The 14,955-nt window shown below is 51.6% G+C and overlaps 1 protein-coding gene across 5 annotated transcripts in view; it reads left to right on the top strand.

The window, feature by feature from the left end:
• SCARB1 (scavenger receptor class B member 1) overlaps positions 1 to 14,955 on the top strand; it is a 128,832-nt gene that overhangs the window by 25,435 nt on the left and 88,442 nt on the right. For 3 of the 5 annotated variants that reach the window (XM_034934816.3, XM_034934815.4, XM_063593766.1), the window contains exons 5-7: positions 2,805 to 3,140; positions 10,424 to 10,572; positions 12,034 to 13,957. In XM_034934816.3, the coding sequence (XP_034790707.1) occupies positions 13,832 to 13,957 (126 nt within the window). In that variant the 5' untranslated portion in view covers positions 2,805 to 3,140; positions 10,424 to 10,572; positions 12,034 to 13,831. Of the gene's footprint in view, positions 1 to 62; positions 1,547 to 2,804; positions 3,141 to 8,426; positions 8,713 to 10,423; positions 10,573 to 12,033; positions 13,958 to 14,955 lie in introns of those variants that run through there. The other 2 variants (XM_063593767.1, XM_034934817.3) reach the window with 2 other exon arrangements.

Here is a 14,955-nt window from a genome sequence, read left to right as displayed (position 1 = left end):
AACCCTCTGAGGTATTACTTGTCCCCATCAGCATGTATCTCGTATTTGACCTCTGAGTGGATCATCTTTTTAATTTTTAAAATTTTTGTGGGTACACGGTAGGTGTATCTATTTATGGGATACATGTTTTGATATGGGCAAGCAAAGTGTAATAATCATGTCATGGAGAATGGCGTGTTCATCCCCTCAAGCATTCATCCTTTGTGTTACAAACAATCCAATTCTACTCTTTTTTTTTTTTGAGATGGAGTTTTGCTCTTGTTGCCCAGTCTGGAGTGCAATGGTACGATCTCAGCTCACTGCAACCTCCGCCGCTCAGATTCAAGTGATTCTCCTGCCTCAGCCTCCTGAGTAGCTGGGAAAACAGGCGCCCACCACCATGCCTAGCTAATTTTTGTATTTTTAGTAGAGACGGGATTTCACCATGTTGGCCAGGCTGGTCTCGAACTCCTGACCTTGTGATCTGCCCGCCTCGGCCTCCCAAAGTGCTGGGATTACAGGCGTGAGCCACCGCACCCAGCCTCCAATTCTACTTTTTTAGTTATTTTACTACGTACAATTAAGTTATGATTGACTCTAGTCACCCCATTGTGCAAACAGTAGGTCTTAGTCATTCTTTTAAATGATTTTTTTTGTACCCGTGAACCACCCCCAACTTCTCCTTTCTTTTAAATTAGAAAAAATTATTTTCGAGATAGGGTCTCACTGTGTTGCCAGGGTTGGTCTTGAACTCCTGAGCTCAAGTTATCCTCCTGCTTCAGCCTCCCAAAGTGCTGAGATTACAGGCGTGAGCCACCCCGACCAGCCTGATATTTATTTTTATATCCCTGTTGTGTAGAAATAAAGAAAAAAAGAGATATTTATTCAAATTCAGTAAAATATTGTGTGTGTGGCTGTGTGTGTTGTGTGCGTCTCTGCATGTGTTTGTGTGTCTGTGTGTGCCAATGTGTGTGTCTCCGTGTGTGTGTCAATGTGTGTGTCTGTGTGTGTGTTTGTGTGTCTGTGTGTTGTATGTGTCTCTGCATGTGTTTGTGTCTGAGTGTGTTAATGTGTGTGTGTGTCAATGTGTCTGTGTTTGTGTGTGTCTCTGCATGTGTTTGTCTGAGTGTGTTAATGTGTGTGTCTGTGTGTGTCAATGTGTCTGTGTTTGTGTGTGTCTCTGCATGTGTTTGTCTGAGTGTGTTAATGTGTGTGTCTGTGTGTGTCAATGTGTCTGTGTTTGTGTGTGTCTCTGCATGTGTTTGTGTGTCTGTGTGTGTCAATGTGTGTGTCTGTGTGTGTGCAGGGGCATGTGGAGTTCTCTGAACTAAACTCCATGAGGAATACAATATTTATTAAAAGGAAAGTAATATGGTTGTACTAATCTGAAACTCACATATGTATTATTAAAACTCAACCACAGCAATTGTTTAGTCCAAGGATTGACAAACTCTTTCTGTAAAGCAACAGATAATAACTATTTTAACTTTTTGCACTACAGGGCCTCTGTTAAAATTCCTCAACTCTGCCATTGTAGCCTGGACACAGCCATAAACTATATGAATAGGTGTGTCTGGGTTCCAGTAAAACTTTATTTACAAAAACAGGCTGGGGGTCAGGTCAATAAAACTTTATTTACAAAAACAGGCTGGGGGTCAGGTTTGGCCTTTGGGCTGTAGTTTGCCAACTCCCAGTTCAGACTTAGACCAATAAAAGATTGTTTCAGGAGGATTGTTTTATCGCTGACATTTTTTAGAGTTACCGGCGCACAGTGATAAGAAATAGCAACCCGAGTTTGAATAGGCTGGGGGCTGTATCCACTGTTCCAACCTTGGTACACCTCTCATTCCCACTGTGCAGAGGGGGCCCAGGGCTCAGAGGGGCACCCAAGACTCAGAGGGGATACTGTGGGCTGAGAAGGGCAGCTGGAGCTCAGAGGGAATACCTGGGGCTCAGAGGGGCAGCCAGGGCCTTGAGAAGATGAGCAACTTGCCTAGAAATCCAGTCTGTGTCGCCCAGAGTGTGAATATAACGAAAACCCTCTTGGGCGGCTCCGATCCCTCCTCCCCGTGTGGTGGGGACTCCTTTCTGGGACAGAACCTGGGTCTGAGTCTGTGTTGCTCAGGGAAGCTGACACGGACTCCTGTCACACTCACCAGCACTTTTCTCTGTGGCTCAGGACAGGGTGGAAAAGTTAGAAAGTCCCCAGGAGTGGGCTTGGGGACAGTTTGGGGGCCCCGAGTCCCCTCATTTCCCTGTCTGGAGGCGCAGAGAACACTCCAGAGGGCCCGGTGGACCTGCTGTCCTCCTTGAGCCCGCCCCACTCACATCTTATCTCTGCCTCCCTGGTTCTCGATCAAAGACAGATCACAGCTGCTCCTCATTGCTCAGGTCCCCTCAAGTCTCCTAACAGATTTCTTGACCCCAAACTTGCACTTTGTGGGAGGCTCTTACCCTCTCTCTGGCTCAGCCTTTTGTTGTGTAGTTTGTTTGTTTTTACCATCTTAACCATTTCTAAGTGTACATTTCAGTGGCATTAAGGACATCCACATTGTTGTGTAACCATCACCACCATCCCTCCTGGCACTTTCTCATCTTGCAAAATAGAAACTGCATATGCATTGATCAATAATTCCCCTTTCCCTCTTCCCCCAACCCCTGGCATCCACCATTCTCCTTTCTGTCTCTGTGGATCTGGCTACTCTAGGGAGCTCATGCAAATGGAATCGTACGGTATTTGTCCTGTTGTGGCTTATTTCACTCGCATAACTTCCTCAAGGCCCGTGCATGTCGCAGCATGCGTCAGAAAGTCCTTCCTTTTCCAGGCTGAATCCTATTCCACCGTGTGGATGGGCCCCAGCTTCTTACCCACCACCCATCAGCGGACACTCGGGTTGCTCCCACCGTTGGGCCATCGTGAACAGCACTGCAATGAACGCGGTGGCCAGATTCCTCTTCAAGTTCCCAGTTTCATTTCTTTGATACCCAGAAATGAGATTGATGCATCACATGGTAATTCTATGTTAATTTCTTTTTGTTGTTTTTTGTTTTTTGAGACAGAGTCTTGCTGTCGCCCAGGCTGGAGTGCAGTGCCATGATCTCAGCTCACTGCAACCTGCACCTCCCAGGTTCAAGCGATTCACTTATTCCACACCTCTGAGGTGGGTCTTATTAGCCCCATTTTACAGATGGGGCAATCGAGGCCCAGACAGTTAAGTAACGTGTCCATAGGAGAGCAGGGTTTTGAACCTGGACTGTCTGGCTCCAGACTTGCTGTTTTAAACTATTAGTCAGTTAAAACTAGTAGCCTTCTTCTTCTTTTTTTTTTTCTTCCTAAAGACAGCCTACTTTCTTTTTTTCTTTATTTTTGAGTCAGGGTTTCACTCTTGTTGCCCAGGCTGGAGTGCAGTGGCATGATCGTGTCTCACTGCAGCCTCTACTTCCTGGGCTCAAGCAATGCTCCCGCCTCAGCCTCCCGAGTAGCTGGGACTACAGGCATGTGCCACCACGCCCGGCTAATTTTGTGTATTTTTAGTAGAGATGGGGTTTCACCATGCTGCTCAGGCTGGTCTTGAACTTGCTGGCCTCAAGCCATCCTCCCGCCTCAGCCTCCCAGAGTGCTGGGATTACAGGTGTGAGCCACTGTGCTGGCCGTTACCTCCAGGCTTCTACCGCAGCTGTTGGACACTGCCTCTGAGCCTCTCTTTCTCTCCTCTAATTCCTTTCCCACCACAGAATCAGTTCCTGTAGTAGTCTGAGCAGGAAGTGGAGAGAACACTCAAAATTGGGGACTTTGAAGATATATACAAAGGCGCAGGGAAAACGAAAGGGAGAGTGAAGCTGCTCCCCACCCTGGGGCTGAGGGGAGGAGGGCAGGGAGTGTCACCTGGAACCCGGGAGGAGAGAGGAGTCGAGAGAGGGCTGCCTTCCAGGGACCGTGACCTCTGCTCAAGAGCTGCAGCCAGCCTGTGTGTTTCAGTTCAGTGCAGTTGGGGTATCACAGACCACCCCACATGCAGTGACTTGGAGGTGCTATTAATGATACTATTGGGGCAAGAGGTATAAACCGGGGTGACTGCACCGTCTAAGGTGCAGTGGTCCCTGATTGTCTGTTTCTTGGGCACACTGAGCACCTCCCTGACACAGGGCCTTTGCACTTGCTGGTTTGTTTGCCAGAAAGGTCCTCCCCAGCTCTCACCCTTCCGGTCTCCCCCCGCCAGCCCCCATCTCCCTGTGGCATTACCTTTTTATTTCTCTCATTAGCACGTAGCACCATCTATAATCCTTATCTATTTATTTGCTTATACATATATTTATAGATAAATTTAAAAACCATATATATATTTTAATATCTCTCTCTCTTTCCCTTACTAAAAAGGCCAGGGCAGACCAGACGTGGTGGTTCACACCTATAATCCCAGCACTTTGGGAGGTCGAGGTGGGAGGATCGCCTGACTCCAGGAGTTCGAGACTAGCCTGGGCAACATAGTGCGACACCCACCTCTATTAAAAAAAATAAAAATTAAAAAAAATTAGCTTGGCTGGGTGCAGGGGCTCACACCTATAATCCTAGCACTTTGGGAGGCCAAGGTGGGTGGATCATTTGAGGTAAGAGTTCAAGATCAGCCTGGCCAACATGGTGAAACCCCATTTCTACTAAAAAATACAAAAATTAGCTGGGAGTGGTGGCAGGCGCCTGTAGTCCCAGCTACTCGGGAGGGAGGCTGAGGCAGGAGAATCGCTTGAACCCGGGAGGCAGAGGCTGCAGTGAGCTGACATCACACCACTGCACTCCAGCCTGGGCGACAGAGCAAGACTCTTGTCTCAAAACAAAACAAAACAAAAAATTAGCTGGTGTGGTGGCACATGTCTGTAGGAGGCTGAGGCGGGGGGATCGCTTGAGCCCAGGGGGTGGAGGCTGCAGTGAGCTTTGCACTCCAGCTTGGGTGACAGAACCATACCCTGTCTCAAAAAAAAGTAAGGCCAGGGCAGAGAGGACCTGCCTGCTTTCTTCCCTATCTACCCCCAGGCCCTAGCACACAGTAGGCCTGATACATAGCGAGTGCTCAGCAAGTATTTGCCACATAAATGAATGAATGAGCATGTCCATCCCTTCTCTGGTAGGTAGGACAGGACCAGGTGGTCTCAGAGGAATCTTCTGGGTCCTGGGATAGGAATCATCTTCCTTTCTCCAGCTGCTGTTGAGAGTGGCAGCTGATAGAAACTTCTGTCCTCCAGTGACCTGGCCCACGGAGCAACGTATTAGCTCGCGGCTGCCAGCTGGGTCCTCCCCACACACTTGCACCTTTGTCCTGGAAAGCACGTCTGTGTTGGAGGGTTAGCCCTTGCCAGAGAGGACATATCAGAGTCCCCAAAGGCCAGGGACAAAGGCGAGGATTGATCGCCAGCCCTGAGTCAGAGAGGAAAGACTCCTGGAGGGAAGTCAGTGATCGGGGACTCAGAAAGGCATGATTCTGAAGGAAGACAGGATTTACAGGGCATCTCAGTCTGCTCAGGCTTCTAAAACAGAGTACCATAGACGGGGAGAGCTTACAGACGGCGGACATCTATTTCTCACATTTCTGGAGGGTGGGAAGTCCAAGATCAAGGCGCCAGCAGATTTGATGGTGGTGAGGCCCTGCGTCCTGGTTCACAGATGGCAGCTTCTCTCTGTGTCCTTGCCTGGTGGAAGGGGAGATGCAGCTCTCTAGAGCCTCGTGTGTCAGGGCCCTAATCCCATCAATGAGGCCTCTGCCCCCATGACCTCGTCACTTCCCAAAAGCCCTACCTCCTAATACCATCACATGGTAATTAGGTTTCAACGTACAAATTTCAGGGGACACATTCAGACTCTAGCACAGGGGCTAAAGTCCAGGGGCAGAGGCTAAGTTTCTGGAGGGGCTGTTTGGGGGCTCTGGAGACCTTCTCTGATATTCACAATATTGCAGGGGGCATTTTGACCTACTGAAGAGAAACAGCTCCTAAAAAGTCACTTGTAGCAACATGAGAGATTCGCATTCTGATTAAAATCTATGCAGGCACCTCCTGCCTCAGAGTCGTTGCCCTGGCTATTCCCTCTGCCTGGAATGTTCTTCCCTGGATCTCAACACATTCCTGCACTTCCTGCAGGTCTTTGCCCAAATGTCACCTTCTCACTGAGGCTGTCTTCAAACACCCCATTTAAATGGCAACCCCTCTCCCCCAGCAGCATTTACACTGTTCTGTTTTCCCCCTAAAGCATGCATTGTCCTCTAACTGCCTGTCCCATGGAAATGCAGCATGCACAAACCACACACACAATTTTAAAAATTTTATGACAGAGGAACCTGTTCTGAAAAAAGAAAAAAGGTAAAAGAATTCTAGGGGTCATATTTTAAAAAGTAAAAAGAAACAGGTGAAATTAATTTAACTTGTAATATTATTCAACCCTTGGTCAGTGTGTGTGGATGAACCACGTCTACCAGAGTCCAAGGTAAAAGCCTGCCTCTGCCGCCGGGTCACGCAGCTGCCTGGCATGGTGGCCTGGGGCAAGTTGCTCAGCCTGTCTGTGCCCCGGCTCCCTTATCGGTGATATTCAAATAGTGTCATTTCAATGTGTAATCAATATAAGAATATTGAGATGTTTTACGCTCTTTTCATATGAAGCCTTTGAAGTCTGGGATGTATATGACATGGCATATCTCATTCAGACTAGCCCCGTGTCAAGTGTCCCATAGCCACATAGGGCCAGTGGCTACTGTATTGGATAGCACAGCTCTAATATCTTTTTGTTTTGTTTTTTGAGATGGGGTCTTGCTCTGTCATCCAGGCTGGAGTGCAGTGATGCCATCTTGGATCACTGCAACCTCTGCCTCCTGAGCTTGAGTGATCCTCCCACCTCAGCCTCCTGAGTGTCTGGGACCACAGGTGCGTGCCACCGTGCCCAGCTAATTTTTTTTTTTTTTTGTATTTATTGTAGCAACAGGGTTTTGCTATGTTGGCCAGGCTGGTCTCAAACTCCTGAGCTCAAGCAAAGTGCCTGCCTCGGCCAAAGTGCTGGGATTACAGGTGTGAGCCACCGTGCCCATAGCTCTAACATTTTATAAAATCCACCAATGATGATGTTTATCACTAATTGTTATTGCTTGTCTATTAACATACAGGACCCGCAAGGCTAGGGGCTTGCTTATGGTCCCTGCTGGGTCCCCAAACGCCCAACATAGTGCCCAGCACAGAGTAGGAGCTCAATGTGAACTGAATGAATCCAGCAGGCACACGTGAGCTCTCTTTCCTCCCTCACCAGCAGCAATCCAGGTGGCAGATGTGGCTACAATGCTTTCCTGGCTGGGCGCGGTGGCTCACACCTGTAATCCCAGCACTTTGGAAGGCCGCGGCGAGTGGATCACTTGAGCCCAGGAGTTCGAGACCAGCCTGGCCAACATAGTAAAACTGCATCTCCATTAAAAATACAAAAATTGGCCGGGTGCAGTGGCTCACACCTGTAATCCCAGAACTTTGGGAGGCCAAGGTGGGCGGACCACCTGAGGTCAGGAGTTCAAGACAAGCCTGGCCAACACGGTGAAATCCCGTCTCTACAAAAATACAAAAATTAGCCAGGCATGATGGCAGGTGCCTGTAATCCTAGCTACTCAGGAGGCTGAGGCGGGAGAATCGCTTGAACCCAGGAGAAGGTTGCAGTGAGCTGAGATTACACCATTGCACTGTAGCCTGGGCGACAGAGTAAGACTTCTTCTTAAAAAAAAAAAAAAAAAAAATAGCCAGTCGTGTGGCATGCACCTGTAATCCCAGCTGCTCAGGAGGCTGAGACAGGGAGAACTGCTTAAATCCGGGAGGCGGAGGGTGCAGTGAGCTGAGATCACACCACTGTATTCCAGCCTGGGCCACAGAGCGAGTCTCCACCTCAAAAGAAAAAAAAATAAGGTTTCCTCTTCCTTTGCTTTTTATTTTGTCCTTTCTCGCACCCGTCTCTTTGCTTTCCTTCACTTTCTTCCTCTTTTTCCTTTCCCTCAGCAAACAGCGTAGTGGTCATGTGTGTGGCAAGTCACTGGTTCACATCTCTGCTCTCTGCTCGCCAGGAGCCAGCTGTGCCTCCTTTAAGGAAGCTCTTCAGCTTCCATTCACTGTGTTCTATTGCCGCTGGGGATGAGCGTGATTCTTCCCAGGCTGCGGTGGGGCACAGGGCATGCGGCTGCCTGCAGGAGGTGTTGGCTCCGCCTCACACAGGCACCTTGCTAAGCATATGACCAAGATGAGCCCATGTAATCCTCATGACCACCCCAGGGTGCAGGCATGACTCAGACCAATCCCAAGGCACCGATAAGGGAGCCGAGGCACAGAGAGGCTGAGCAACTTGCCCCAGGCCGCCATGCCAGGCAGCTGCGTGTTCCGGCGGCAGAGGCAAGCTTTTACCTTGGACTCTGGTAGATGTGGTTCATCCACACACACCGACCAAGGGCCTACTGTGGGCCACGTGCTGTTCGGGAGCCGGGGGCACAGCAATGGACGAAACAGGCAGATTCCTGCCCCGTGGAGCTTTTTTTATCCTAGAAGAGGAAGGAAGCCAATCAAACAAGCAAACACCCGCCCTGGAGGGCAGTCGGTGCACAGAGAGAAATGAAGCGGCCAAGGGGGATAGGGAGGGTCCTGTGGGTGGTTTGTACTTTCAAAGGGTGGGCAGGAAGGAAGTCATTGCTGAGAAGATGGCATTGGAGCAAGGACCTGAAGGAAGGGAGGGTGAGTCTCCTGGGTGTTAGGGAGAGGAGCATTCCAGGAGGGGACCAGGGAGTGCAAAGGTTCTGGGGCACGAGCCGGGCAGCAGGTGGAGGAGCTCCAGGGAGGAGGATGTGGCTGGAGCAGAGTGGGCAAGGAGAGGGAGGGGGATGAGGTCAGGGAGATGTGCCCATCTGGGTGTGTTTTGACTTTGTCTCTCTAGTATGAGATGTGGTGATCTTGTGGGCCATGGTGAGGGCTTTGGCTTTCATGCTGAATGAGGTGGGAGCCACGGAAAGGTTTCTTTCTTTTTGTTTTCTTGAGAGACAGGGTCTCACTGTGTTGCCCAGGCTGGAGTGCAGTGACACAATCATAGCTCACTCACTGCAGCCTCGACTTCCTGGGCTCACGTGATTCTCCCACCTCAGCCTCCTCAGTAGCTGAAACTAGAGGTGTGTGCCACTTTACCTGGCTAACTTTTTATTTTTTGTAGAGATGGTGTCTGGCTGTGTTGCCCAGGCTGATCTCGAACTCCTGGCCTCAAGGGATCCTCCTGCCTCAGCCTCCAAAACACTGGGATTATAGGCATGGGCCACCACGCCTGGCCATTTCTTTAAAATAACAGTTTTTATTGAGATATAATTTGCATATCATACATTCACCCATTTAAAGTATATAATTTGGCCAGGCATGATGGCTCACACTTGTAATCCCAGCACTTTGGGAGGCCAGGGTGGGAGGATGACCAGAATTTTGAGAGCAGCCTGGACAACAAAGTGAGACCCTGTCTCAACAAAAATGAAAACATCAGGTGTGCATAGTGGCATATACTTGTTGTCCAAGCTAGTCAGGAGGCCGAGGCGGGAGGATGGTTTGAACCCAAGACTTCAAGACTGCACTCCAGCCTGGGTGACAGAGTGAGACCCTGTCTCTTGAAAAAAAGAAAAAGTAAATAAAGTGTGTAATTTGATGGTTTTTTGTATATTCACAGAGTTGTGCAACCATCATTACCATCACTTTTACCGTCACTTTTAGAACATTTTCACCACTCCAAAATGAAACCCCAAACCTGTAACAGTCACTCCTCATTCTCCCCAGCCCCTGGCAACCACTGGTCTACTTTTTGTCTCCATAGATGTGCCTACTATGGACATTTTATATAAGCAGAATCATACACGTGGCCTTTGTGTCTGGCTTCTTTCACTTATCAATGTTTTCAAGGTTCATCCATGGTGTAGCATGCGTCAGCCCTTCATTCCTTTTTATGCTGAGTCATATTCCAGTGTGTGGTTATGCCACATTTTATTTACCTATTCACCAGCTGATGGGGGTGTGGGTTATTTTCACTGCTTGGCTGCTGTGAACATTTGCGTCCAGGCTTCCGTGTGGACATGCTCTTTCCTTTCTCCTGGGCATATACCCAGGAGTGGAACTGCTGGGTCTTAGGGGACCCCTATGTTTACCTTTTGAGGCTGCACCATTTTACAATCCCACAAGCACCTCAAGAGGCTTCAAACTCCTCCAGGTCTTTGCCTGCAGTCATTCTCCATCTTTGATCACGAAAGGACTCTGAGCAGAGGAGGAAAAGCATCTGACTTGATTTTCCAGGAGCCCTGTGACACCATGTTGATCATATTTTGTTATCAGCACTCTTTCTTTTCTTCTGTATCTTCGACTTTCCCCAGGGCAAGACCTCTCTCTCAAACATGACGAAGTCTTTTTTTCCCTTCTTAAGCTGCCCTCCCTGCCACCGGAAGTGACTCCCCTCAGCAAGGCCAAGGTGGCTCACGTGTCCCAGCACCCTTTCATCTCTGCCCTTCTCTCTCGAGTGACAGCATGACGTGACATGAGGGCTCTCCAGCCATGGCCTTGCAGCCCTCTTGGGTAAGCATCACGTACATTTGGACCTTGAAGACTTGGTCATGAATCAGAGTTAGATTGGGTGAGATGGTCAAGGCAGGTCAGTATCAAGGAAGTGGAGGAGGGTGTCAGGGCCAGGCAGACCACAGATTTTAGTTAACTGGCTAATTTCCGAGAACTACAAAAGTCATTTTAAAAAAAGGCAACTGCATAGCTGAAGACTGTTGAAGGCCTTAAGGAATTCAATGAAGTGATATTAATTAATTAATCAATCGATCAGTTACTTGATCGATTAATTAATGAGTTAATTAGCTGATTGAGTGAAGTATTTATTGAGTACCTGCTATGTGCCAGGCATTTTTCCAGGTGCTGGAGATACATCGATAAGCAAAACAGGGTCAGCTTCTGTCTCTCGGGAGCTGGAGGAGATGAACAAGGAAACAGATGAGACCATTTCACACAAAGCAAGGTGGCCTGACAGAGTGGGCTGGGACTCCTGTTTTCGACAGATGTAACAGCAAAGGCTTCTCTGAGGAGTGGGTTTCAGCTGAGCCCAGAAGAGGAGAGTGGGGAGCCATGGAAGGATCTAGGGGAAGCATATCCTAGACAGAGGAACAGGAAGTGCAAAGTTCCTGACACAAGAAAAAGCTGGGGATGCTCAATGAACTGAAACAATGGGGGAGAGGGCAGGAGATGGAGGCAGAGAGATGGGCAGGCGCCAGTTCATGTGGGTCCGGAAAATAACGACGACACTCCCCAGCTCAGTTGCACTGACACATTCCAGGGACTGTTCTAAGCACTGGCACGTTTTTTGACCTGTTTAATCCTCATGGTAGCCCTTGGAAAGGGGCTCTTCTAATCCCCGTTTCGTAGATGAGGAGACTGAGGCACAGAAAGGCCCAAACCACTTGCCCCAGGACTCCAATGTGGGAAACCCCGGAGCCTGGATTTCTCTGAACCTGTCCCCCGGGGCTACCACAGTCTCACCTCAGCCACTCTGACCTCCCTCAGGAGTTGGGCCCTGCCCCTTGGGGCACTGGACCATATTCGGCCTCCTTAGAGGAAGGCAGTGCCAGGCAAAGCTGTCTAACAAGAACATAGCAGGTGCTCTGTAAATATTGGTTCAGGCGAAGACATGTTGCTTAAGGATGGCCCTACGAGAAGGCTGCTTTCTTCTGGAGTTAAATAAGAGGTTTAGAAAGCCTCCCTCGGAGCACTCAAGGACTGAGCCTGCCTTACCCAGGTGCTGGGGACACCACCCTCCTGTCCCTGTGTAACCCAGGAGTCTCGTCTTCTCAGTAACTTCATTCAGAAAATGAGGGGACTGGCCAGCACTTCAGGGACCAGAAGGCAGGCCAGGTGGGGTGTGGTGGAGGACTTCAGGGGGGCATGGAGGGCTTCAGGGATACACTCACCCATCTAAGGGCAACTGCCACTTAGTGCCAGCCCACTTCTCTCCTTTTTTTCTTTTTTCTTTTCCCCCAGGGTCTTGCTGTCACCCAGGCTGGAGTGCGGTGGTAAGATCAGGACTCACTGCAGCCTTGAACTCCGGGACTCAAGGGATCCTTCTGCCTCAGCCTCCTGAGTAGCTGGGGCCACAAGCGCATGCCACTGTGGCTGGTTAATCTTTCCATTTTCTGTAGAGACTGGTCTCACTATGTGCCCAGGCTGGTCTCCAACTAGTGGCCTCAAGTGATTCCTCACCTGGACCTTCCAAAGTGCTGGGATTACAGTTGTGGGCCACCATGCACCAGGCCTGTTCTGTTTTCTTGAAGCACTTGCCTGCAATTATCCTTCATTCATTTGCTCACGTGCTCATCATTGGTTTCCCTCTTCATTAGAAAGTGGGGACTTGGTTTGGGTTAACTAAGCTTCCCTGTGCCTCAGTTTTCATTTCTTTCTTTCTTTTTCTTTTCTTTTTTTTTTTTTTTTTTTGAGTTGGAGTTTCGCTCTTGTTGCCCAGGCTGGAGTGCAATGGCGCTATCTCGGCTCGCCACAACCTCCGCCTCCCGGGTTCAAGCGATTCTCCTGCCTCAGCCTCCTGAGTAGCTGAGATTACAGGCATGCGCCACTACGCCTGGCTAATTTTGTATTGTTAGTAGAGACGGGGTTTCGCCATGTTGGTCAGGCTGGTCTCCAACTCCCGACCTCAGGTGATCCATGAAGTCCACCCGCCTCGGCCTCCCAAAGTGCTGGGATTACAGGCGTGAGCCACCTCCCAGTTTTCTTACTGTAAAATGGAACCATTGTGTGCAAAGCACTCAGGACAGGGGCCAGCACCTAGAAGGCTCCTCAGTCATTCATTCTAGAATATTTACTGTGAGCAGGCATTCCCTGCCAGGCCACGTTCTAGAGCTCAGGACGCGTGGGGGGGGCCCCCGCCTCACGGGCTGGCATCCCAGTTGGAGCACATGGTCAGAATGCAAGGACGCAAATGAACGTGAACCTGCCAGGGGGTGCTCAGTCATAGGGTGATGGTGGCACCAGCGTTACGAAGGATAGGGCCAGGCGGATACCCGGGAGAACAGAATTGCCTGTGCAGGGTGTATGGAGGCCCTGGGGCTGGGGCCTGCCGGGCTTCTTCCAGGGACAGTGAGGCTGGAGATGGACTGCGGAGATGAGGGTCTAGAAGGTGGTGGCGGGGCATGTGGACCGTTGTAAGGGCTCTGGGGTTCCTGGGTGGGCTGGCGAAGTCCTACTCACAGTGACCAACCATGACGATGGTCCCGATAGAGGAGGAGAGGGAGGAGGAGGGAAAGGGAAGGGTGAGGGGCTCAGAGGGGAGAGCTGGGAGGAGGGGAGGCATAGGTGGGGGAAGGGGTAGGAGAAAGGGGAAGGGAGCAAGAGGGTGAGGGGCACCAGGCCCCATAGACGTTTTGGCTCAGCGGCCACGAGGCCTCCTCAGCTCCCGCCCCAAAACGGAAGCGAGGCCGTGGGGGCAGCGGCAGCATGGCGGGGCTTGTCTTGGCGGCCATGGCCCCGCCCCCTGCCCGTCCGATCAGCGCTCCGCCCCGTCCCCGCCCCGGGCCCGCTCAGGCCCCGCCCCTGCCGCCGGAATCCTGAAGCCCAAGGCTGCTCGGGGGCGGTCCGGCGGCGCCGGCGATGGGGCATAAAACCACTGGCCACCTGCCGGGCTGCTCCTGCGTGCGCTGCCGTCCCGGATCCACCGTACCTCTGCGGCCTGCGTGCCCGGAGTCCCCGCCTGTGTCGTCTCTGTCGCCGTCCCCGTCTCCTGCCAGGCGCGGAGCCCTGCGAGCCGCGGGTGGGCCCCAGGCGCGCAGACATGGGCTGCTCCGCCAAAGCGCGCTGGGCTGCCGGGGCGCTGGGCGTCGCGGGGCTACTGTGCGCTGTGCTGGGCGCTGTCATGATCGTGATGGTGCCGTCGCTCATCAAGCAGCAGGTCCTTAAGGTGGGTGAGGGAGCCCCCAGGGGGTCCGCGCACGGACCCGGGCTGTCGGGCGCTGGGCGCCGGGAGGACCCGCGCGTTGCGGTGGGTGGGCGACCGCAGCGGAATCGGCGCCCGGGCCTGGCGCCGCAGAGCACGAGGGAGGCCAGGCGCTTCGGGAGGGGCTGCTGCCCGCCTCCCCACCACCCTCACCGCCCCAGACTGAGGCTAGGGGGGAACCCAGGGGCTTTGCTGGAGGCGCAGGCCAGGGTTGGGGAGGCCTGGACGGGAGACCACCCGGGCCCCTGACCCGCCCTAAAGGGTCTGGGCGCCCACGACGGATCAGGAGTGTGGACAGGTTGCTTCCGTGGTGCCGCCCGAAGGAGCCCAGGAGTGTGTGAACCTCTGCTTTCACAGCAGCCGGTAGCAGGGTCCGGTAAAATTAGAGCTGCACTTTGCTTGTATCCTGTGAGCCCAGGAGGACAGGAACCTTCTGTGAGGCCCACGTGGGTGCCCAGCTCACATGGTAGGTGCTCAGCTGAGCATCCTCCACTGCCCAGAATCTCCCCATAGGAACCCTTTCCCAGAGGCAGAATGCGCGACTCTGTTCTCCCTGCTCACTGCCTCCGTGATTCAGTCTGGAAGCTATAAGCCGCTTTTCTCCCCAGATTCATGCAGAGGCAGGCACCAGCCCAAGGTCCTCTGAGTGCACGCAGCCTTAGGTCTTTCCTCTGATCCTAACCTTGCATACCATTGCCCTTTCAACCAGGGAGACAGATTAGGCGGTCAGCTGGTCTGCAGACGGACAGACTCTGCCCTGGGTGCCTGGGTGGCCTGTTTGAATGAGCCTGGAGTTAGGGAAGGGCTGGGAGATTGCAGAGTATCACATTTGAACTAAAAGCCATTTAGAGTTTTGAAGCCCTGGAACCCACACATGCAGTGGCGGGGAGGGGAAACTGGGGCTCACTCTTATCAAAGTTCTAGCCAGATGCAGAGCTGGGGTGAAGATGTGGACATTGTCA

This window comes from Pan paniscus, chromosome 10, assembly GCF_029289425.2.
Source record: "Pan paniscus chromosome 10, NHGRI_mPanPan1-v2.0_pri, whole genome shotgun sequence".
Classification (NCBI taxonomy): domain Eukaryota; kingdom Metazoa; phylum Chordata; class Mammalia; order Primates; family Hominidae; genus Pan; species Pan paniscus.
This window is presented reverse-complemented; position numbering and strand designations above follow the sequence as displayed.